We start from the raw sequence: 24,474 nt of genomic DNA, 5'->3' as shown, positions 1-24,474 counted from the left end.
AGCTGACTGGCAGTCGTTGGAAAATGTGGGCAGGGAAAGTGAGAACATCCCTGGTGTGAATGTGGGTCGCTGTTTAACTGCAGGAGTAAAGGCTCTTCTGGGAAAAAACCTGTACAAATAAGTTTTAAACAGTGAAGAGATGCCCAATGTAAATTTTGGTGGTAGTGTTTGATTTACATTGGATCCATTTTTCCAGATAGTATTTTTCACCTCTTCAAAACTGAATCGAGGAAAGAGAAATGAATCAAACTAGGAGATTTAAACAAAAATACAGAGCAAATCACAAACAAAACTCAAATGAACCAGAAGAATTAGAGTCTGCACAGTCTGGATCAATGAATAACAGTGTTTCCTGTTACCTTTCAGCCTGCGATGACAAACACTGGGGGCCAGGCTGCAGTCTGCAGTGCAAGTGTGAGAACGGAGCTCTCTGCGATCCCGTCAAGGGGGCGTGCCAGTGTCCTCCGGGGTTAATTGGACGCTACTGCGAGGACTTCTGTCCAGCCGGCACCTTCGGGAAGGGCTGTCTGCAGAGGTGCAAGTGTGGGACTGGAGGAGCCTGCGATAAAGCAACCGGAGAGTGCGTATGTCGAGACGGATTCACTGGGACTTTGTAAGTACACACAAATAAATAAATATCAAATAGATTCATAATGTCTTTAAACGGATATCTGGATATGAGTGTGGAATCTGTTGGTAATGGACTAGACTTTGGTATCTGAAGCATTCTGGTTTCCGTCTGTTGTCTGTGTTGAATCGACAAATCACACTCGAGGAGACCCAGAGGAAGAGCGCCGGGCTTAGAGGTCGCAGTGGCCAAACTGTGTAATTACAACATCACATGATGCACAGGGGCCCCAAAAGACTTTTCCCATAAGCTTACATTGTGAAAGAAGCATCTGTAGAATGGTGAATACATTTTTTTAGCATCACAACCCACAAAATAACTTGTTTGACTATTATAATTGAGCCATTTGGTCCGATAAAATTTGGAAAAGCCACAAGATTAAATAATTTAATGTACGAATAACAATTCAGAAGATCCGGGTATTTTCGTACCCAGGAAGTTGAGCTTATTTGGCTTTATGAAGTCATCGCCACTGTCAGGCGATGGCTGATGGGTTCTGAGATTAGGAGATTCATTACGAAATGCTGTGTTGATTTCGTAAGAAGAGAAGAACATAAACTGAAAATCTGGAATGATGTGACAGTTTTGATATTTAGATTATGTACAGATTATTTTCAATTAAAGCCAAAATATTTAATTGGTCCTTCAAAGAGCAAGTGAGGCTCAAAATGGAAACAAACCGGTGAACCAGCTGACATCAACATCTGTAGAGTCACACCGCTTGTGTACCTACAAACTGACACAACCTCCCTTTCAGTATGTACAGTTAATTAGCTCACTGAGGAGTCACTTGATATCTTGTTTCATTACACATCATTTCATTACGCTTAACTTCATTATGTTTATTTTTCTCAGGAGTTCTGTCAGATCCGTCAGTTCTTACCAAGTTATTTATTTCCACAACTTAATTTAAGAAAGAAAACAGACCCTGCTGTACTATACTATAATCCATGAGTCATCTGTTACACCCCGTTTTAGACGCCCCTGAGGATGAGTAGGCAATGAAAATTCCTCCCCACTAGATATTAGTGGAAACTCTTATACTGCCAATGTGAAAGCACAACACGCCACTCTGAGCTAAATAAAAAGGAGGCTTGGCAATTCTTATTATGGGCTAAAGCTCCTTGATGAATTGTGTATATCTGAAGTCGGCCCGTGTTATTACACCTCAAGGGTGTTTTAGAAAATATAATACCCCAAAAATGAATTGTACAACAGGTAGTTTGAGCCAAGAAATCCGATTGGTGGAGGAGATGTTCCAGCTGTGCTGTTGATTCCCACAAAGCTGTTGTAAAGCCAAGTCTTAGAGTAATCACAGAGCTACTGTTGGTTTATTCTCCGGCTCCCTCTTTCTTTTTTCTACTTTCACTACTACTTTTCTTCAGAGTAGCTCAGGAGAATTTAAAAGTGATGTATGAACAGTTAAATGTTGTCCGTGAGGTCATAATGTCTGCATACAACTGCTTTAGAGTTACAAGATTTACAGACTATTAAGCTATGAGAGTGGTGACATCAATAATCAACACTGGTGTTCAGTGGAGGAAGAAGTACTAGGATCGTTTTAGTAAGAAAAAGTAGCAATACTTTAGTGTAAGTAATACCCTGTTACAAGTAAAAGTCCCGCATGAAGTACAGAAGTATCATTATCAACATTTTATATGACTGGGTTAAGATTATTGATGCATTAATGCTGCAAAGTTTTATGTATATTTTTCATTTACTGCTTGGTAACTGACAATTTCCCATGGGGATCAATAAAGTCTTATCGTAATCTATAATAGATAACTGTTTATTGATTATATTTTGACTCTGCAGAGTAACTTGTACGCAGTCATCAAATAAGTGTTGTAGGGATGCAGATTGTGAATTTCTGGGCCGATGTATGAATTGTTTGAATTCATACATCGGAAATCAGATTAACTCTTTTTGAGCCATTCAGCCTCTCTTTACACCTGATTTTCCTTAAAAAAGTACAGATTTAATCATACAAATGTATGAAACAACCTCTCATATGACCTTCTTTCATACAGAATCATATATTCAAAAGCCTTTTAGCTCACTATACAGCTACCTACTCAATAACAAGTACTAACACAGCATCAAAAACTGACGACAAGGACGTCACAAGCCAGTAAACTGTACATTTTTAAAAGTTGACTACTTTAAAAAAGTCAGGAAGCCGATTACTTCAGAGTAAAGTACACTATTAGATTTAAGTTGTACGACCTCAAAGGTTTTAGCAACCTAAAAAAATATTAGTCGGCTTTACTTGGTCATTAGTAAAGAACACAATACTTGCCTCTGAAGCGAAGTGGAGATTAAATATAAAATGGCAGAAAAAGGATAAACTCAAGTAAAGTAGAAGTACCTCAAAAGTTGTAGTTGATACAATACTTGAGTAAATGTACTTTCAGGATTTCAGGAAAACTGAAGCTCACTTTTGCCCTTTTTACTGTGCAACAAAACATTAACCTAAGTCCTCAGGAATGTCCCAGGACACTCAGAGTGTTTTGGACTAAAGTGATCCATTAAAGGATTGTTTTCAAGCGTCGGCTCCATCTCTCCCCCCTCCAGCTGCGAGAAGGCGTGTGGCAGGAAATGCCAGGCACGGTGCCCCTGCCAGAATGGTGGCATCTGTCGGGGCAAAGGGATCTGCGCTTGCCCGCCTGGATGGACGGTGAGTCTTTGAATCTTGCGCCGACACCAACCTTCATGTCATCCGTGGAGGTTGCCAGATTTTGAATTAGCTCCTGTGTTATGGTCCAGCTGGCTCTCAGACTTTTGGACGAGCAGTCTCTAATTTTTAACACTGACTTATCTGTAAAGACATTTTGAAGGCAACCTGTCATCTCTGGAGACGTTTTTGGTTTTCCACAAATGTGAAAAAATTAATCGTGAGGTTTCTTTGCTTTTGGAAATAAGACATGCAAGAGAGCAGATATTATCGTGATCCCATCAGAGAGCAAACCGAGCGAGTAACCGTGTAGATCGTACTACGCTGGTATCTCATTTCAGTTTTTGCAATGACGCATCCTCACTGTTTGTCCTTGCTGATCTGCAGGGTGCAGTCTGCACAGAGCGGTGTCTGGAGGGACGGTATGGACCAAACTGTGCTGAGGAGTGCGTCTGCCACAACAGGGGCAAATGTGACCCTGAAACTGGACAGTGTCAGTGCGCTAAAGGTTTCACTGGTAACAGGTGTGTACGTGCAGGAGTTGTCTTGTCGATTCATAGCCAGGGACAGCGTCTTTCTCCATTGCAAGCGAAGAAGCAAAACAAAAAACCTCAGTCTTAAAGCTGTTAGTGAGTGTTTAGTCTGAAACCAAACCTTGGTGAGGTATTTTGTCCCTCATACTCTTGAAGTCCTTTAAGCATCACTGACCAGCTGGGTTGGTAAACATGAAAACACTGTGTGCAGTTTAATGATGACAGATTTTTCTCGGCACTGAACAGTCAACCGTGGCAGCTTTTCTGTCCTTTACTGTCAAATGGAATTAATTCAGACTATTTAACAGACACCAGAGAGAAAAACAAAAACAGCCCTTTGCTAACATTACTGCACTGGCTAACCACAATGCGAAATGGAAGCTTAGTTTCGGTTTGTGGTTCAATGTGCAAATCAACAACAGACTTGTGCAGGACTCTCCATTCGTCCAGCTCTTCTCTGTATATTTATAACCCCCTGTGTTCCTGCCCTCAGGTGCAATGAGGAGTGTGCTGCAGGCTCCTACGGTCAGGACTGTAAAAGTGTGTGTGACTGTGCTAACGGCGCACGCTGCTACAACATCGACGGAGGCTGCCTGTGCGAGCCGGGCTTCAGCGGCCCACACTGCAGGGACAGGATGTGTGCGCCCGGCAAATACGGCATGCACTGTGAGCGCACCTGTCTCTGCCAGGACAAACACACACTCAGGTGAGTGGGTGGTGTCAAGGAAGGGATTAAAGTCGGGCAAACACTTTCTCTGAGGCAGTGCTGCTCTGGAAGCAGAAATAATTCAATTTCGGTTGGAGCCAAAGAGACACAATTTTGGGAAAGAGACTTAGCTATGAGCCCCATTTAGACTTTAGGTCATCCACTCTTTATAAGCCAGTTCTGATTGGTTAGCCAAGTGTAGGTTTTCAGATTTGTGCAGCTTTTTATTGAAGATGGAAAAGTTTACCCGAGATATTTTACAAACTCAGTTCTTCATCGAGACTTTTCTCTTAAAAGTTTATTTTCTCTTATAATTCTTACCTTTGTGAGGCTTCTCCAACGCCTCCAGTCGACTGTCAGCTGCTGAAGACCACAGTTTTGGGTGGTTTTCCCCCTTCTGGACAACGTTAGCTGCAAACGTTAGCAACCGGATAACTTGAAAAGAGTGATAAATCCAAATTAGCACTGGCTTTAAAAGCATTTTCAATCTGAAAACTGTTTCGGCACTTTCTCACCTTTTCTTTGTATTTTTGTAACAATTTCATCATATTTACAGTACATCTCCTTTCTTATCGTCTCAGCTGTCACCCAATGAAAGGAGAGTGCACGTGCCAGCCCGGGTGGGCAGGACTGTTCTGTAACGAGACCTGCGCTCACGGCTTCTACGGTCAAGGCTGCCTGGAGCCGTGTCTGTGTGTGAATGGAGGCGTGTGTGATAGTGCCACCGGCCAATGCCGGTGTTCCCCCGGGTTCACGGTGAGTGGAGGAACCAGTAGATCGATTACTGAGAGTTTATTAGATCACTCTCTGTGCTGGTACGCAGGAGCTCGAATTTCCTATTTTTATTTAGGTTTATTATTAATAATAATGTGTTTTATCATCAGGGGGTTCACTGTGAGAGTCAATGTAAAAGTGGCACCTATGGGAAGAACTGCTCTCTGGAGTGCTCCTGTAAAAACTCTGTTGACTGCTCGCCCATCGACGGGGCTTGCTTCTGCAAAGAGGGTAAAAACTTCACACACAATAACAGTCGATGTTTGACCTGTTGATGGGCAAAATTGGCTCGGCAACTTTTCTATTTAAGCGATCGAACATGGCTGACGGTCCTGCTTGTTTCTGCAGGCTGGCGAGGGCTGGACTGTTCCACCCCCTGCTCTGAGGGAACCTGGGGCCCAGGATGCAACGCCACCTGCCACTGTGCCAACTGGGCAAAATGTAAAGCTGCAGATGGATCCTGCGTCTGCACAGCAGGCTGGCGGGGGCCGCGCTGTGACCAACCGTGCCCGGTAAATGCCTGATATAAGCTTGATGTATTCATTAATGAAGCGGTAGATAAGTGTCTGCAGCAACTAGAGAACAAGACAGTTTTCTCTTTTAGGAGCAAACGTTAAACCTACTATTTTACTATATGATCACTGCACAGGGAGCAGATTGTGCCACCAGTTTGTCTTTTACTCATCCAAAGAAAAGACTACTGACAAATGTAGCCAGATCAAGATCTTTACAACAGGAGGTGTTAGTCGTCATACCTCTTTTGTCCACAGGGAGCGCCAGAATCAACAATAAATGAAAGTTCCTTGTATCTGCTTTAAATTCAAAGTTGGGTTGCAATGGTTTTAATGAAAAGACGAGTTATAACGTTTTAATCCTCCCACTTCGTCTCCCAAAACAACGGAAAACGTCCTGAACTCTTTGTAGGAGATGAGGAAAATACACTTTATGTTTATTCTACATCAAGCTGAGTGCTCGAATGAACTGCTATCTTTGATAAGACTAATACATAAATCATAAGGGTGGTAATTATACAGAACATGTCAGTGGTGATTGGACAGTCTGTAGAAATGTTGTCCAGCTTTTCATCCCTTACCTCACCCTCTGTACGCTTTAATCTGAGTTCTGGACGCGTGCCCCTCCTGTCTCGGACTTGCCAGCCCACCAGGCTGTCTATACAACAACACACTGCCAGTGTAGTATTTTGTCTGACTCTGACTGAGCTGGCCGAATGTTGAAGAGATTCCCCTGACGATTCCTTGCCCGTTGGCATTTGTTCACGTGTGCAGATGGGCACGTTTGGGCCAGGCTGTCTGAAGAGGTGTGATTGTGTTCATGCTGACGGCTGCCAAGCTACCACCGGGGAGTGCCACTGTCTGCCAGGCTGGTGGGGTAAGTGATGACGTCGTCTTGGTGCCGCTGCCAGCTTGGCTTTAGTATCACAGATAAGTCTGGTCCAACAGAACTAAGTGAGCCACAGGTTTTAAAGCACTTTGTCTCTGTTTGATTCTGACTTTTAAGGACCTCACTCTGCATATTTGTGCCAATTAACTTCAAATCACCTTTACTTTACAACAATTTGCCAAAACCGACAAAGATTTTTATCCTTTACAAAAAATTTTTATATTTGATTTTTCACTTTTGCTGCAGTTATTGGCTTTAAAAATGTGTATATGTTCACAGAGAAAAGCTTGTTTGCTTGAATGTTTTTTTTTCTTTCAGATTAACATTATTAATAGTGAGTGTTGGAGGAGGTACTAAAATCCTTTACTTAAGTAAAAGTAGCAATGCCTCAATATTAAACAAATACAAATCTTACTTATGTAAAAGTATTAATGTACAATCAGCCAAAGGTACTACACCGACTGAAAACAGCCACATTTTTAAGGCAAGAAACTACAACTCACATGATCCCTTTCACACTATTTTTAACAGCAACCAATAGAGTCTTTAAAACAGCCAGTGTTTATAAGTTAACTGTTGTCTTCGTGGAAAGAAGTTAATTAAACTGATGCTACACTATTCCTTGGGAAATGGTTGGTAAACAACAAATCAGTTAAAGAAAGTACTAAGGTGTCCCTCCAGAAGGTCACAATGTTGGGATCGGCAGTCCCTGTGAATTCTGAACGAGTAGGATTTGTTTCCGCAACTTTCCTGCAAATTTGTCCAAACATCATGATGATGTGGTGTTTGGACAAAATTGCCAGGTACGTTCCTGGAGGGATTGATTTAAGGTCCTATTTGTAAGAAAAGTTGATTTTTTGTCTCATTCCCAAATAGAGACACTTTGGGATTATAACGTCGGGTCGGCTGCCATCCCAAAGTGTCATTTTTTTGACGAATTGGGAAACCTGAAGCATCAGTATTTGACAAGTTGGGAATGAGACTCAAAAATCTACTTTTCTTACAAATATGTACTATGTGTCGTTTACAGACTAAAACATGCTCAAGCAGAGGTTCTTTAAGAACTTACAGATGATTGCATCAATACTTTAGTCTACAGGGAGCCATTACTTACATCGTTAACGTTTGATAGTTGAATACATTTTACGGTTTATATTATTTACTTCTATGAATGCAGGACTTTTACTTGGGTGAGATGTAGTATACCTCCATTGTGGTTTTGATGAAGGATATGAGCACTTCTTGGCCTACTCTTCTTATTCATCCTCTCTCCTTTGTTTCCTCTCAAGGTTCTCGTTGTAATGAGCCGTGTTCGGAGGGCCTGTGGGGTCGCCACTGTAACCAGACCTGTTTCAAACATTGCCCCAACAGCGACACGTGCTTGAGGGAAACTGGAGCGTGTGTGTGTCGCCCGGGCTTCTGGGGAGTCACCTGTCAGAACAGTGAGTGTTGTTGTCAGCCAGCTGACAGACGGCTCAAATCTGATGAGATCAGACCAGAAATGTCCTGGATTCACCGTTGAGCTCCTGCCTTCCTTGGCTCACTCTTTATCTCTTGTCTCCCAGAATGCCGAGCTGGTATGTATGGCGACCAGTGCAGCATGTCATGTCCGTCCTGCGGCCAGTCGTACCGCTGCCACCATGTGACAGGAGAGTGCGATTGCCTTCCAGGACACACCGGAGCCAACTGTGATCAAGGTTGGCATTAACATCAATAATTGTACACAAATGTTCAAATCATCATTTCATATATAAAAATCAGTTATAGATGGTGGCAGTTCAAGTCAATTTTTTACGTGACACTGTGTGTTTTACAGTTTGTCCAGCTGGCTACTACGGCAAACTGTGCTCTGAGGTGTGTGTTAACTGTGCCAACAACTCCACGTGCGACCACCGGGACGGCCACTGTGAATGTTTGCCTGGCTGGACAGCGACTGACTGCTCCATACGTGAGTGCAAAATCATATATAGCAAGTAGGAATGTCACAATGACCAACACCACACAGTTTGACTGTGGAGAGAGGAATCCGGCTGCATCAATCACAACATAACATCCGAGAGAGTCTTTTAGTGTTATTAAAAGTGTAGCAGTGTTATTTGCAGCATGCTGGCTCAGTGGTTAGCAGGTCAGGGCTCTTCTGTGTGGAGTTGCATATTTCCTGAGGTTTGCACGCCATCGAAAACTCTCAGAGGGCACTGACAGGGGACAGTCGGTCCCCAGGTGTTACACAGTGGCTGCCCACCCAAATTTCCCTGTGGCAGAGATGCACAAACTTGGAGGGTGAAAAATGTAATTTATTGGTGTGCCACAGGCCAAAAGCAAGCGGCTGTGGTATTGTATTGTATTGTTAAGATGCAAGCTGGCACTCAGAAGTTCCCTTAATTGAATGACTTCATAAGCAAAGTGTCGATCTGCCCTCGGGGCTCAGATTATGAAATATGATTAATAATTAGGGATCCTACATATCTAAAGAGCATTTTGACCTTTTGTTGAAATTAAACAACATAAATTATTTATTTTTTTTCTGCTAGAAAAATGTGGTGGGCAAAATTGAACATTGCAATAATGGATAACTTTATTAACTCATTGGTTTTATGGGTGATAAAGCAACTTTTATCACCAAGATATTGACAGTTGTTTTACATGCTCTCTTAAGTGTTTTTTTTTTGTTTTGCTTACAATATGAAAAGTAAAAAAAGGGCTGAAATTAACAGCTATTTTCATCACCAATCAATCTGCTGATTATTTTTTCGATTAAATCTATAAAATGTCAGAAAGTAGGGAACGTTTTCCATCATGTTTCCCACAGCCAAAGGTGGAATCATTTTGTTTTTCTTGATTTAAAAATGACTTGACCAATTAATCTCCCATTAAGATTGTTGCAGATGAATGTTGCAGCTCTACAGTGTTACCTAATAATAAACCCAAATTAGTTTACACATATAAAATATAATTAAATATGAAAAGAGACGTTGTAATTGTACTCAGCGTTGCACTCACATCCTCTATTTATCCCAGATCTGATGAAATATGATCACACAAGTTTAAGACAGTCACATTCTTGTTACCTGTGTCTGATACATGGATGTGGTATGTACGTTGTGTTTCCAGCCTGCACTCCAGGACGTTTTGGCCCGTTCTGCACTCAGACCTGCTCCTGTCCGCCCAGCCTCATCTGTGACCGATTTACTGGAGACTGTTTGTGTGAAGGTGGAGGCGATGACTGCAAACAAGGTATAGAAACAATCGAGTTTTCCAGTTATTATAGGATCTAATATAATGACTCTAATGATCTCCTCTTTTGCCTTTATTAACTTATTGTGATCCAAGTTGGTCTTTTTTCTAAAACATCAGGCTTTAATATTCCTGTTTAAATTCTGTGGCTTCTCCTCGCTCCGTCTCAGAGGTGAAAAGTTTGATTTCTCTTTCCACGTCCTGTCTGACAGACTCGTCTGAGCAGTCAGGGAGCGTCATGGTTCCCCTTCCTCCCGGCGAGAGGGAGTCTTGGGGAGCCATCGGCGGCATCGTGGTGCTCGTCATCCTGGTGGTGTTGCTTCTGGCTCTGCTGCTGCTTTACCGCCGCAGGCAGAAGGACAAGCAGAACAACACGCCGTCTGTCTCCTTCTCCACCAGCCGCACAGTCAACTCTGAATACGCCGTTCCAGGTACAGCACAGATGATATAACTGTCACAGTGTGAGCCAGCTAGGTAATGACGATACAGAAGGGTTGGACACAACTATAGATGTTTGTACAAAACCACACAGGAACAGTGAGGCAGGCAGAGGTAGAACCCAGATATAGACACATAAGGTACAAAGGGACTGCCTGATAAATATCAAATGTTTTTTTTATATCTAGGATTCAAAATCTGGACGACCATGATTGTCATTACGTCACTACTTTTTACAATAGCCAGTGAGAGAGATATCACGGAACAGCTGAGGGTGTTGCCAAGCTAACGCAGTGTTGTATTAAGTACTCAAAAGTCATACTTGAGTAAAAGTAAAGATATGGTGTTGAAATATTACTTTGGTAAAAGTGTAAGTCATACACACAAATAGTAGTTTATTAGTAAAGGTTTTAAAGGAATTGATATTAAATGTACTAAAGTATATAAAGAGCAAATAAAAGTACATTATACATTGTTCTGTCGTATGTTTCAGCATTAAGGTTCGGCATTAAGATTCAGAATCAGTGTTTTGTTCTGTTTTTTAAGTATAAAAAGTACAAGTAAAAGTACATTTTCCATACACTTACATGTATTTATATACTGTATACGATGGGTGGACTGATTATTAGCCTGTCAGATTAACAGATCCAATAATCTGCATTTTTCTGATTGCTGAATAAGTGTTTTTTTCATCAGCTTGTGGATAAAATTGATTACTTTAGAAATATGCCACTTTGACTCTGATGCAGCATGCAGTCTAAAAAGTAACTAGTAACTAAAGTTATCAGTTGTAGTGGAGTAAAATGTACAATATTTTCCCCCAAAATGTAGTGAAGTGGAAGTATAAAGTAGCAGAAAATGGAAATACTCAAGTAAAGTATAAGTCCTTCGACATTGTATTTAAGTACAATACTTTAGTAAAATGTACTTACATTACATCATTGGGCTAACTCTAGCTAGCATTCAACTGTTGGCAGTTAAAATCTCACCTTCAGTTGTCATTGAAGAGTAGACGAGTCCGTGTTGACCATTTTATCATCCCCACTCATTTCTTCAGCTTTTTTTACTTTTTCACTGCAAAATATTAAAGTTACTCCAGCAAGTTTGAGATCCCGGGAGGTGCCGCGCCGCTCCATCTGGCACGATAATCCTCTTGATATCCTGTAGTGTGTGATGCGTCGTTATTTTCAAGTCTTGTGCGTGCAGGTTTGAGATTAGAGAGAAGAACATCTGTAAAGATTCTCCTTATGTGCACGATGCAACCAGATGTCACGTCGGTAGGGATTTTAAAAGTCCTGCGGTGTGAGTCCAGCCTAAGACGAGCTGACAGCGATTGAAAGAAAGACACACAAGAGACGGGGGAGATGAGGAGGGACAGGTGAGGGCAGGGCAGACAAACAAACAGGCAGGAAAACACACAAAGACAGGAAGTGAAATTAGTGAAACATTATCAAAATAAAACTGGAAACAAAGTGCAAACATACCTCATGACCATGACAGTTTCTGTCAGTAGATATTAAGACAAAGCATGTGAGTGTCATGTACTGAATGTGTGTACCTGTTCGAACACGTCATTTAAGTCTAAATTAAATTGGATTTTTTTCGAGTTTTGTAACTGAAAGTCAAATTAAATACCAAGCAGTGAATGTTAGAAATTAATTAGCTTTCATTGTGAGATGTTTAGCATTTCCAAAAGAAATCATTGTTACATTTTCAGGTATTTATTGTTTTTCTTGGTAATGATGTGGTCCCGGTCGTATCTCACTGTTGTGTTTTTGTCATTAGTGTTCCACGGAGATGCATTTTATTGACCTTGAGGTAATTTTACTGCTGCAGTCGTGAATCCATGTGTTTGCTTTGGCCCACAGATGTTCCTCACAGTTACCACCACTACTACTCCAACCCCAGCTACCACACACTGAGCCAGAACAGGCCTCCGCTGCCGCACCTCCCCAACAACCATGACCGCACCATCAAGGTGAATGTCAGCTCTGTTGCATGAACTCAGTGACCTGATTCTTTCGGCAGTTTTCAGGCCTCAGCAGCTGGAGTGCGGCACTGCCACTCGAGCTGTATTCGCTCAATATTTACTTGATATTTACAGAACGTGTTTTTCTCAACCCCTTCAAAATAAAAATGTGAAATTAGACGAGGGACTTTTATTTTGATGAACTGCTTCCTGCATTATTTTCCGTTGTATTTGGAGTGGATGGTTCGTCTATAAATTGATGCAGTAAAGGCACGGATTGATGCATGAATAATCACCAGGATGAAAGCATGAAGAGTTCAGCGCTTCTAGGGAGAGAACACCCAATGTTGAAACGAAACCTACGCCCTTGAGCAACAAATATGTAATTTATCCGGTCAGCAACAGCTGGCCGTGTTTGCGGGGCGCATGAAATCATAAAATGTTGATGCAGTAACTCAAAGCTCTTTAGTGATACATTTAATTGCTCTTACTTCATGTCTAAAGCACATTTTAACTTGGGGATTTTCTTTTCATTGATGTTTTCTGTTTATTATTTTTCTGCTTGTCATACAGAACACCAACAACCAGCTGTTCTGCAGCGTGAAAAACATGGAGAGGGAGAGACGGGGCCTTTTCGGGGTTGAGAGCAACGCCACTCTACCTGCAGACTGGAAACACCACGAGCCCCGCAAAGATGCAGGTCCGTCCTTCACCGTGTGATTCACATTCAAGATCACCTACTTTGTATTTTATCCATTGAGAGGAGACACTCATGCAGAGAGACCTGCAGCTGCAGAGTAAAATGAAATGAGTGGAGTAACATTTACGAGCTAATAAAATGATTTGGTTTCCTGACCTCCTGACCACAGCTGTATTAAAATCTGTTAAATCTGCAACGCACTGCTAATATAACCTTCAGCTTACACACCTAAAAGTGTTTCCTTATTCTAAGTGTCAGTGGAAAGTGTAGTAGATGTTGCAGGAGAATTAGTAAAAAAATGTGTCTAATGTGTTTTACAGTAAAATAATCGTGCTTAAAGCTGTTTTTATACGAGCCACATTAAAATATCAGCAGCTCCAGCGTAAAGATACCTGTATTGATAAAAGCCTTCAGAGTGCCAGATGGAACAAAACCACAGATGGAGCGTAGATGTTGAGAAATTTAGGGCAGAGAGATGCAATAACAGCTGAGGAGAGAACGTCTCTTTTGTAAAGTCTGCACAAAAGTTTATCGACCGTCACATTTCCTTTGGATAGAAAATCGTTTCAGTCAACAACGCACAATTGAGAACATAAAACCAAAAAGGACTTCATAAAAAGTGATAGTTGCACTGCCAGCTTTCACTCACCTGGTATTGATTTTGCAGGTTTCCAAAAGGCAGCTTACCTGCTTTTGATTAGTTTGCCATAAAAGAAAACGAAGATGCCAGATTTTGTCTTTTTATTGTTTACAGGAGCGTTTGGAATCGACCGGAGCTACAGCTACAGTGCCAGCCTCGGAAAATATTACAACAAAGGTAGTTCAATGACCCATTTTCACCCCTTTTCCCTTTTGAGATATATTTATTTTGTCGTATAAAGAAAAACTACAACCAGTGATTATTTTAGCAGTGCATGCAGTGTCAGTCAGCTGCTACTGGATGCATTGCCATTAAATTTGGTGCACACATTGAATCATAATAACTCTTAATCTTGTGTTTCAAAACTGTGAACTTTGAAAGCAGCCAAAATAATAGTGATCATCAAAGTGATTGAGATCATTCACAGGTTGTGATATTTAACTGTCTGATGAGTTTTTTTTAAACCATCTCAACCCATAAAATCAAAGGGACCTTAAACTTTCTGCTGTCAGTCTCAGGTAGACGACTCAAAGAAATCCTGGAAAATGTGAAGGAAAATGCTTTAAAGCCCCGCTCCAGTCCAGAATAGCTGTCTTTTTTTCTTCCTGCTCCTACAGTTGAATGCTTGAGCTCCACTGTGTAGAATGATGTATGTGCAGAAGATGTTTTTTAACTCCTCTCTCGTTTTTTTTCTGTGCAATGACAGAGCTGAAGGACGCGGTGGCGGCGAGCAGCAGCTCCCTGAACAGCGAGAATCCTTACGCCACCATCAAGGACCTGCCCGGCCTGCCCTTCTGCCCCCCAGAGAGCAGCTACATGGAGATGAAGTCCGCCGTGCCCAGAGAGAGAGCGTACACCGAGATCAGCCCGCCGCCGTTCAACACGGCCACCTTACGCAGAGGTGAGCGACACTTCAGACCTCCTGCAGCAGCGTACTGATCGGATTTACTTCAATATGATATCCAGTTATTATACTTCCTTTTATTTTTTTAGTATAACAAGACAAGGATCAGGTTGTTAGACACGTTGGATTTTCCTGTGAGCCAATCACAGAAATCACACAAAGTTAATGATTTGTTGATTATCTAAATAGTTGCAGAATATGTTCCTGTCGACGGACCAATCAGCTAATTGAATGATTGTTTCCAATTTCTCGTTTTCTTCCACCTTTAATCAGAATCAGACCACGCGCTTGTCAACCCATCTGAGGAGACTTAAAAGAACGCTCACATCAAAATGAGAAACTCATTACGTTTCTTTTAGAGTCCCGATCAGTCAAGAGTTAGAGCAGGATTTGTTCTGACAGATGGGAAGGACGGGCTTCCTCAAGACGGAGTCTGATGAATGAACAAGTGTTTACATGGGAGACCAGAAAATACACTGAAGGGAAGAGGAAGCGTGGGAGAAGAGTAGCTGTGGATGTTATTTATTGTAATGTAAAACAAGTAATACTTCAACATGAAGTATTATAGTAGGTTAGGAAAATTAAATCCGTAGATTAAAATAAAATAAGAGCTTGATATCGTTCTTTTTCCACTAAAGAAGGAGAATATCACTAATTTTAATTTGTGGGAAAAGTAAAGATATCACTCACCTCCGTCAACAATTTATTATTTTTATTAACACTCATTTTACACTTATTTAAAAGCAGAAGACTGCAGTTAAAGGATCACTCCGCCAATTTTCCACATTAAAGTGTGTTTACAGGTCTTCTGGAGAACTACTGCATACGTGACATAAAGTAGTATAAAGCCTTTTGTGGGTCCAGAGGAAGCTGCATGTAATATATGATAGGTTGCCTCCAGTGATGTCATTCAGTGGCTTATTTTGCATTGTGGGTAATGTAGGCGCCAGGTTTTGAAAGGAAGAAAAATATTTGGAATGAAATAGAAGATATCTTTGGTTCTGCTGACGATTTTTAAACTGTCTATAATGAATCCAACAGTGTGATAGGAGTGCGTTTCCAGACCAGTGCCTACATTACCCACAAAGCAACTTAGCCACTGAATTTGTGAACTTACATGCAGCTTTCCATGCATCTTTTTTTTATATGTTTTAAGAGAAAATGAAATGCAAAAATGACTGTTTCCACTCATTCGCAGTTTCTGTCATATAGTGCAGCCCTACTTGATACTACACAGCACGCAGGTGTAGTCCAGGAAGAAATCAAAGACGATCCAGCTGTTGAAAACTTCCAGGACCTTTTATTCTTAATGTCTGTTGTTCATGTTTTCCCCTACAGAGCGTCAGAGCTCCCTCGGTCACGCTCCACAAGAGGACCCCCAGAGCCACTACGACCTCCCCGTGAACAGCCACATCCCGGGACACTACGACCTGCCGCCCGTCCGCCGCCCCCCCTCCCCCAGGAGAACACCTCAGTGACAGTCAGAGCGAGTTTCCTCCTCCTGACTTTTGGGGATGAATTCAGGCCTGTTCTCGCAAAGAAAGAGCAAACTTTAAGCTCTCCTCTGACAATCAGAGCAGCAGTGAGGCTCCTGTCACACTGAGGAACCATTGTTTACAGTGGATGCCCCCCTTTTCAACTCAACACCGCCCCTCTGTGGGCAAAAGTGGTACTCGCTTCACCGTGACAGACTTGTCATCCAGACAGGCTGTGGTGAGGAAGGCTGGACTGTGGCGACGCCAGCGGGGCTTCAGCTGCGCTCACCTCCCACGGGAAAATACGCCCGAAGATTTTTACGGTTAAAAGCAGCCACATGGGAACGTTCATGTGTTTGAACTCATCCAAACATGATCCAATTTTAAATTTTCCACACATTTTGCCTGCTACCGATCGGCTGTTTGAAAGGCCCCATTTATCAGAATTCAAATTTTCTATTCTGCTTTTTCAAATTGCAATTGCAAACTTTTTAAACAGGCAGCTCTGGATGAAGTCCAGAAAAAACGTGTCAACTCTAAAAAAGGAAAAGAGACAAAGGTCATCGAATAGTGAAAAAAATCCTGCCAGTGTTTGAGTCTTTTGTCTGAGACACATTGTTCAAAAACCTTGTTTCTCTATTGCTGCTTCCAGGAACAGCAGTGCCAAAGATTTGTTTGTTTACAGCATTTCTTACTTCATATCACTGACTCCCAAGTGTGGGATTTAGATACACAATGATACACGTGTCCCCTGTTTGTCTAAAGAAATGTGGCTCACTTATTGCTGCTGTTAGAAGAAAAACTTTGTAAATATAGAAAATGAATATATTTTTAGCTTCACAGTAAGAAAAAAAAAGCCTTATTTTAAGTTGATCATGTTTTTAAGGGGTTTACGTGATATATTTGGTCACTGGCAAATACCAAAAGCTCAGTGTTTGCACAAACACTGTTTATGTTTCCAACAGGGAATTACAAACCAAATCAAAGCAGCATATTGAATGTCAATGCAGTGTCCTACAGCAACTTTGTGTGATATTTAGAGGGCTGGTTCACTCAAAAGACCCATTTTCCTTACTTAATGGTCCAGTGTGTAGGATTTACAAGGATAAATTGGCAGAAATGTTGTTATAAGTGTATAATCACCTCAAACTCAGAATCGATGCCTTTTATATCTAGAGGGAGCCGGTCCTCTTCTACGGAGAAACCAAACACCTTAAGAGAGAGCCTTTCATGTTTTAGGGGCCACTGAGTTCTCATCAGTGTTGTAAAAAGTACACAAAAGTCATACTTGAGTAAGAGTAAAGATATCATGTTAAATATTACTTTGGTAAAAGTGAAAGTCACCAATGTGAATAGCACTTTAGTAAAAGTCTTATCTGATATTAAATGTACTTACGTATATCAAGTACAAATAAAAGTAAATTATACATTGATCTATCTAATGGGTCGGCCAATTCCTGGCACCACATTCAGCATTAAGAATATCAGAATCAGTGTTTTGTTTTTATCCAGTTGCTGATACGATGAATTCATTTAAAGTGCTACTGTGGCTCTGATGATACAGTCAATATTTGCCTCTGACATGTAGTGGGGTGGATGCATGAAGTATCTGAAAATGGAAGCAATCAAGTAAAGTACAAATACCGCAAAATATTTTTTTAGTACAGCACTTGAGTAAAGGAACTCAATTACATTCCATCAATGGCTGTCCTGCATGCTTGGAAGGGAAGGGAAAGGAATGAGGTGAGGGGTATTCAGTTGGTTGCGATCTCTTAAATCCTACAAACTGGACCTTTAAAAGAGTTGTCCATCGATTTTATCATTGCACTCCTGTATCAATCTTAAGTCATGCAACGTCTTTTTAATTCCATGCTTCCTTGTCTAAACTTTGTGCCTACGTTACCCACAATGCAAATAGACCGCCAGCAATTACGACAGAGATTTGGATGCATTATGCCATTAGCAGCTAATATAGCCTCATACAGTGATAAAGAGCAGGCTACACAGGCCTGGAGAGATCACTTCTTTCTAACTTCACGTCCAGATTTTTTTCATTTTGATGTAGTATTTAACTTCTTGTACTGACACCGACTCAGGTGACATCACATGAGGCAGTTTATCAGACAGCTCCTTCTGAAGCTTCAAAAGGCCGTACACAAGTTTTTTTTTTTTTTAAGACTTGTAAACACGTCAGTGTCATTTACACATGCTGATATTCACTCTGAGACTTTCTGCTGCCAACTCAGTGTCACCACCAACAGTTTTTACTGAAACTACTTTGTATTGAAAGATATTCCCAATGAATCCTGTTCAGTGTGTTCAATTATTATCCCAAGAAACAGGGACAGTATTTCTGCAGACACCGTTTCAGCGTTCAGAGCACCATAAATACAATTCCATTCACATCTTTTTTTAATTGGGGTTGAGGCAGAAACAAGATATTAAAAAAACCTGGAAAACCATCTGCAGCTGTGCCGCCATCAACATATACTTACACACATTTTGAAGCATCACATTAGAAAAGGTTGATGGAAGCTGCAACATTTGAGAAACCATTTTCACAGAAAAGATTTTCTGCTCGCTTCAGATGGTTTTTCCCTTTTTCAAAGAACTTTAATGGGTAAATTGGCTTTTTAATTATCCATTTAGCCAGAACTGCATTTAAAAACTGTGTTTAACATTGCAGTCAGTTTGCAGAAAAAATATTTAGGCCTACATTTAATTTTGATATAATTTCTCTAAATTGTATTTTATCAACCGAAGTCTTGTCATGCCTCATTTTAAAAATGCCATAATGTTTGTTTGGTATCAAATTTGGATCAGATTGTCGTGTCGAGATCATATAAACCCTGTGTACCAGAAAGAATGTACATTGTGCTTTAAGTGCTATAGTTGTGGTTAGAGCTTCAGCTTTTGTTTTTTCATGTATGGCCATATATTTTTGAATGTAACCATGGGAACATGTGTATATAATGTAAATAAAAATGGCTGCACTTTTCACCAGTGGCTTTGAGTGACAATGTTCAACGTGAAGGAAAGAACTACAGCAGTCAGTCACAGGGAGAAAAAAAAAGAAATTTACTCGTTATTTTAGAAAAGAAAGAAGAAAATGAGTGAATGCATGCCATAATGTTACAGTAACAGCATCATTATGACAGAAAATAACACAAATCCAACTTCAAGCTAATTAGAACTTTGGCATTAAAGACTCATAACATGAAATCCCTTTCTGTAACATGTTTTAATCCTTAAGTCCTTCAAATGATTCATGAGGCCTCCGTCGAGGCTTTAACAGGGAGGGTTCAGGGTCTCACAAAGAGCCTTCGAGAGGCTTTGACACGTCTGTAGTTTTAATCAGATTTTGGTTTCTTCATTAATTAGAACTAACATTGCAAACAAATGTTAAAGAGAAGCCGTTTGTTTCTTAAGAAAACAGTAAAACGAGAAGAAGTTTCTTTCTGCTGTGTCGTCAGTCAGACGGGCCTCTGTAAAACCCTGACCACACCCTTAAAAGATCTTTTCTCAGAGGGATGATTGGTTATTAGTTGCATATATTACACAATTAAATACAGTCAATTTAATGTGCATTTTCTTAGAAATCTGTGTCATAAAGGCCAAATAACTAAACATCTTTGGAGCTGGCCATGGACTTTTTAAGGCACTTTGGGGACCATAGTGTAAAAATCAGAAATCTGCTTAAGGCAAACAAAGAATGTGGCACGAATACTGTCTATTCAGTACAATAGAAAGAAATACCAAAAATAAGCTATCAAGTATTTTCCTTAGATGCTTTCCACTGGATTATAAATGACAAGCTGCCAGACTACAGTACAAATCTACCTGCTGTGCATATTTGGCGACGCCCTCAATAAAAGCAATTGCATAAAGTCACAACGTATACAAAAATAACCCCCACAATCTTACTCAAATTAAAAAAAAAAAATCATGCCTGGGCATTTGCAAAGCCAGCGAGCTTAGAGAGAAGAGGAGGGGAAAAAAAGCCCTTATGACCAGTTCTTAGGAGCAACACAAAGGACAGCTGACAGTCACAAGACTGTGATACGAGGCATGTGTGCAAAGAACAGCGATTGTTGAGTCCTAAAAGGCACATCTGTGTTTCTAATCTGTAAAAAATCTTGTTAAAATGTTTCCACTGTTAGTAGCAGCAACACTTCTCTATTAAAATAGTGTTGATTTGGTTAATTAAGCTTAGAAATATATATATATATATACTGTATATGACGACAACTTTGTCAGTAAAGACTCAAAACATTGTACTTATTCCTGATTTTTGCCCAGGTAGAAAACAAATTCTACATTATCGTTTCATAACAAAACATCTTTGGAATTTCTTTAAAAAATAAGGCATTTAAATGTACGTCAAACTGAGATACGCAAGTGACCCGTTAAACTGGAAACATTCAACTTATCCAGCAAACAATTCAAAAAATTCCACATGTTCAAAAACATAACCAAATACATTTCTCTGGGGTCGAGCTGTGAATATCAGAAAAAAATATATTCATCTCAAATAATAATTTTCTCTGTGCGCACCACAGCAGCCCGACCGCACGATCCAGCTCCACATACCGTAGAAAATGTACACGTTTGTCTAAGGCTAAGGTGAATAAAAGGACCTGCTGAACACCCTGAGCTTACAGCACTTTGGCTTTCTGTGGAGACGTTTCCAACATAGTAAAAAAAAAATAAAAAATCAAATCTTATCCTTTCTGTAGTGTAAAGATAGCACAATACTGTTCCAAAAGAAAAAAAGGATTATAAATTTCGATTGTAAACATCACTTAAATAAAGATTTGCTCTATCTGATGGGCAATAAACATGATAAACAAACATTCTCCTGTCGTCTGTATGGCTGTAGAGACCTACTCCTGACAGGGTTCACTAGCTGTGCGTGTTGAGTGTTGACAGCCTGGCCATTAAATGTGAAACCCCGGCTCGGATCGAAGCACAAGCACTGGTCAATGAAGCTCTTTGTGTGTGTGAGTGTGTGTGTGTAGTGTGTGTGTGTGTGTGGGTATGTGCAAGAAGAGCAGGATACAATACAAGCATTAGCACGGCACACATGCAATAACATAACTTGAATATACAAAAAAAACTCAAAGGCTGAATATGAAAAGAATCCTGTGTCCTCTGCCAAAAAACCCTCAAAGAAAAATTTAACCCGCAGATTAATGTGAACACAAAACGTAAGACGAGGTCATATAAAAAAATAATAAGACAAACATCCCAATGGTAGAAAATGATTCTCCTTTGTGGGCCACAGGAGGTGAGGTGCTGTCTGGTTTCTACATGACGGAGCAGTTCTCCGGCTTGGCACGGCCCTGAAGGAGGAAGTGACACAGTGGAAGAAAATAAGACAAGCTGGCAGGATGTTCACACACCGAACCAAACAAATTAACTGGGCTAACGATGAGATGATCACAGCGAGCTCTGAGTCACTGGTTAGACGCTCTATTCAGTTTGATATATTTTTATTTAACAAAAATAAAACAGAAACGAGAGGAAAATGCGATGCATTTATTTTGTAATTGTGCAATTAAATGAATGTTTTATTTAAAAAGGAGCACAACACATTTTAAATAAGAGAAACATCTTCAGTGACTGATTTTTTTATGCCCAAACAAACTAAACACCCTCTCTTTTTTATGACTGAATAAACAAACTGACCTTAAAAGGACAATACAATTTCATACTGTTTACCCTGTTTATATGTGGCGGACCCTGCCACCTTTCTAGCATCAAACAGTGTTCTGGGGACCTTATTTTACTCTGAGAACAGCTTGTTTATTCAGCTATTTGTATTATTAATATTGTAAATATTAAAATTCCGAGTTTGAATTTCTTCTCCAAATCTACATACTGCCCCTTTAATGTCTTGTTGGTGACTAAATATTGCTGCTGATAAAGCTGTTTGCAAGCTTTTCCATGTTTGGTTTCTTTAATGTGAAACAGTAAGTTAAAGGATTTTCATTTAAATCGATGTCTGTTAAGTCGCTCTCTGTTGCCAGAAAGGATTACACGTTGGTGACCGAGCCTGTGGACCACCGATGAACGGGATCATCTTCAGTTTCCTGAACATAATGATGCAGTTTAGTACAACTAGTGTAGAAAAATAAAAAAAGTGCTGAAGTCCAATTAATTCATTCCAATTAATTAGCGGTGCAGTGAACTGTGCCGAACATGCAAATATAAAAAAAAAGTGTCTCAGAATGAACATTCAGTTCAACATAAATTGAGTTTCTAATAATAAATTAGGAAAATTAAATATGTGCTTGGGTTTCAATCGAGTCCTTTTCAGGAAACCTTCCAGAGAAATTATTTTGAAATTACAGACCTGTTACCAGTTTTTTAACACTGAGGTGTGACTGGTTAAACATCTGTCATCTCAGAAAATCAGAGCTTTTTGCACTCAAATCAACGCTGAGAAGCGAAGGACAAAAAATGTTTACTTCTGAGTCGGGCTGGGCAATCTGACCAGGAACAGGAGCAATATTTAGGCTACATCATAACACACAATACATATATATAGATATTTTGAAGCATTTCTTTAATACTTGAACCGGCGCAAAATTAATCACCACAACATTTTTGACCAAATACTTTGATATTGATTATTGTGACTTCACAAAATATTAACACAATGAAATTAACTCCACAAAAAGACAACACTTATCCCATATCAGGATATAATGTTACCTAAGATTTCGAGGACATACAGTCTCATTTAATGATAATGATGTAATAATGATCTCTTGCCCAGCCGACTCCCAGCAGCATCAGATGGAGTCTTAGTGAGTCAAAGCACATTGGAAATACACAACAGCTCTGCAAGAATGATTCGTAATATTATCCAGTCGTACAAACATCTCGCAGTCCTTCTCTGTTTGCTGCAAATATGTAACAGAGTTAAATACAATGCGATGCGAGACTCTATGATTGTTTAACCATCTGATGCTCCGGTGAAGTGAAGCTGCTCTGTGGTGTTTTCACTTCTGATTGTTGGGGGTTTCTCTCAGTCAAACTTAAAGTTTATGGCTGCGGGATTTCCTCTGTTACCTTCACATTACATATACCATGTTGTTTGTGTATTGCTGTAACAACTTACGCAACATGGCTTTGTTGTTTCAGCACTCATCACTGATTTTACTTACATCTAATTGAAACGTCAATACGGTCCTAACATCAGTAGCGCATACAAATATGGAAGAAATGTAAATCTAAATCAAGTTTCCTGTCACTTCAGAAAGTGTTTTTTATTATGAATTGGTATTAAATAGTCAGATTTTGTCATAAACTAAATACAGTACTGTCCTGCCTTGTGCTGTGTGATTCCTGATGTTAATGTTGTAACACAGTCACTGTACAGTACCTTTCTGGGCTCGTTGCCGCCCATGAAGAAGGAATGTCCCACGAGGCCTTCGGGTAGACCCCCGCTGCTGCAGACACCGCCGCGGTCCGATGGCTGCCCGCAGGAGTCGCAGATCACCTTGCGGCTCCTCAGGTTGTACTCGTTGTCTGCGCCGCTTGTGCTGTGAGCTCCCTGCAGGGGGCGACACACAACAGGGTGAGTCACTTCACACTGCTGCTCGACTGTGAGTAATGTTGTTCCTGATGCATTATGTATGGTGTTTTATGAGGGATTTACCATGTCATCATCGTCCTCATCATCGTGGAACAGTGTGCGAGTCACTTTCCTCATGGCCATTTCCTGATGGATAATAAAGTCACAAAACGATTTGAGTGATTACAGTTACAAGGAAGAGAAGTGGAAGCTCAAAGAAACGCAGGTGAAGTCAGACCTCTCCGTTGGCGCTGATGAGGCTGGTCGCCAGAAGGTCACCGGTGCCCCAGGAGTTCTGGTTCTTCCACACCAGGTCACTGGGAGGGTTGTGGGTTGCATTCCCAGATGCAGCCCAGATCTGCAGAGGTTAAAGGTCAGAGTTTAAGAGAGATCATGAACTTACAGAAAAAGGTCGCTACAGTCATGGATATATAAAGCAACAGTCATTAGCAGCTACTCTACGCTGCCACCAATTTGTTTGGAGTTTAAATTCAACAGCCAATTACAAATTGCATATTACATCATAGTACTTTTGTACTGCACCTTTCATACTACATTTCATACATATATGCACCAATTGTTTAATATAAAGACTCACAGAATGAACTTAAAATCAAAGATAGAAAGACAGAAAATCAAAAACTCTTAATAAAGTAAAAAATAAGATAAAGAAGCATAAAAAGAAAGAAAAAATGCCATAAATAGTGTAAAATTAGATGGAGAATAAACCCAAAACAGAAAATATGATAAAATAAGAATGAAAATAGAATACAGAGGAATGCTTAATAAACCACGCTGAATAACAATAATAAAAAC

General features: G+C 40.4%; 2 protein-coding genes across 9 annotated transcripts in view; one reads left to right on the top strand and one right to left on the bottom strand.

Annotated features, from left to right (window-relative positions):
* pear1 (platelet endothelial aggregation receptor 1) overlaps positions 1-19,076 on the top strand; it is a 55,892-nt gene extending 36,816 nt beyond the window's left edge. For both annotated transcript variants that reach the window (XM_084357348.1, XM_084357349.1), the window contains exons 6-23: positions 367-613; positions 3,203-3,305; positions 3,690-3,826; positions 4,329-4,541; positions 5,123-5,297; positions 5,426-5,546; positions 5,664-5,827; positions 6,602-6,704; positions 8,006-8,158; positions 8,282-8,413; positions 8,533-8,664; positions 9,828-9,950; positions 10,163-10,381; positions 12,257-12,366; positions 12,931-13,057; positions 13,812-13,874; positions 14,404-14,598; positions 15,940-19,076. In XM_084357348.1, the coding sequence (XP_084213474.1) occupies positions 367-613; positions 3,203-3,305; positions 3,690-3,826; positions 4,329-4,541; positions 5,123-5,297; positions 5,426-5,546; positions 5,664-5,827; positions 6,602-6,704; positions 8,006-8,158; positions 8,282-8,413; positions 8,533-8,664; positions 9,828-9,950; positions 10,163-10,381; positions 12,257-12,366; positions 12,931-13,057; positions 13,812-13,874; positions 14,404-14,598; positions 15,940-16,079 (2,657 nt within the window). In that variant the 3' untranslated portion in view covers positions 16,080-19,076. The remainder of the gene's footprint in view (positions 1-366; positions 614-3,202; positions 3,306-3,689; positions 3,827-4,328; positions 4,542-5,122; positions 5,298-5,425; positions 5,547-5,663; positions 5,828-6,601; positions 6,705-8,005; positions 8,159-8,281; positions 8,414-8,532; positions 8,665-9,827; positions 9,951-10,162; positions 10,382-12,256; positions 12,367-12,930; positions 13,058-13,811; positions 13,875-14,403; positions 14,599-15,939) is intronic.
* A 57-nt stretch (positions 19,077-19,133) lies between these two features.
* Positions 19,134-24,474, bottom strand: part of LOC311259931 (lamin-A-like) — a 43,746-nt gene continuing 38,405 nt past the window's right edge. For all 7 annotated transcript variants that reach the window (XM_084357350.1, XM_084357352.1, XM_084357354.1 and 4 more), the window contains 4 exons: positions 23,897-24,016; positions 23,743-23,805; positions 23,467-23,637; positions 19,134-21,418 (listed from right to left, as the gene is read on the bottom strand). In XM_084357350.1, the coding sequence (XP_084213476.1) occupies positions 21,383-21,418; positions 23,467-23,637; positions 23,743-23,805; positions 23,897-24,016 (390 nt within the window). In that variant the 3' untranslated portion in view covers positions 19,134-21,382. The remainder of the gene's footprint in view (positions 21,419-23,466; positions 23,638-23,742; positions 23,806-23,896; positions 24,017-24,474) is intronic.

This window comes from Pagrus pagrus, assembly GCF_965226575.1.
Source record: "Pagrus pagrus genome assembly, chromosome: 7".
In the NCBI taxonomy this organism is placed as follows: domain Eukaryota; kingdom Metazoa; phylum Chordata; class Actinopteri; order Spariformes; family Sparidae; genus Pagrus; species Pagrus pagrus.
This window is presented reverse-complemented; position numbering and strand designations above follow the sequence as displayed.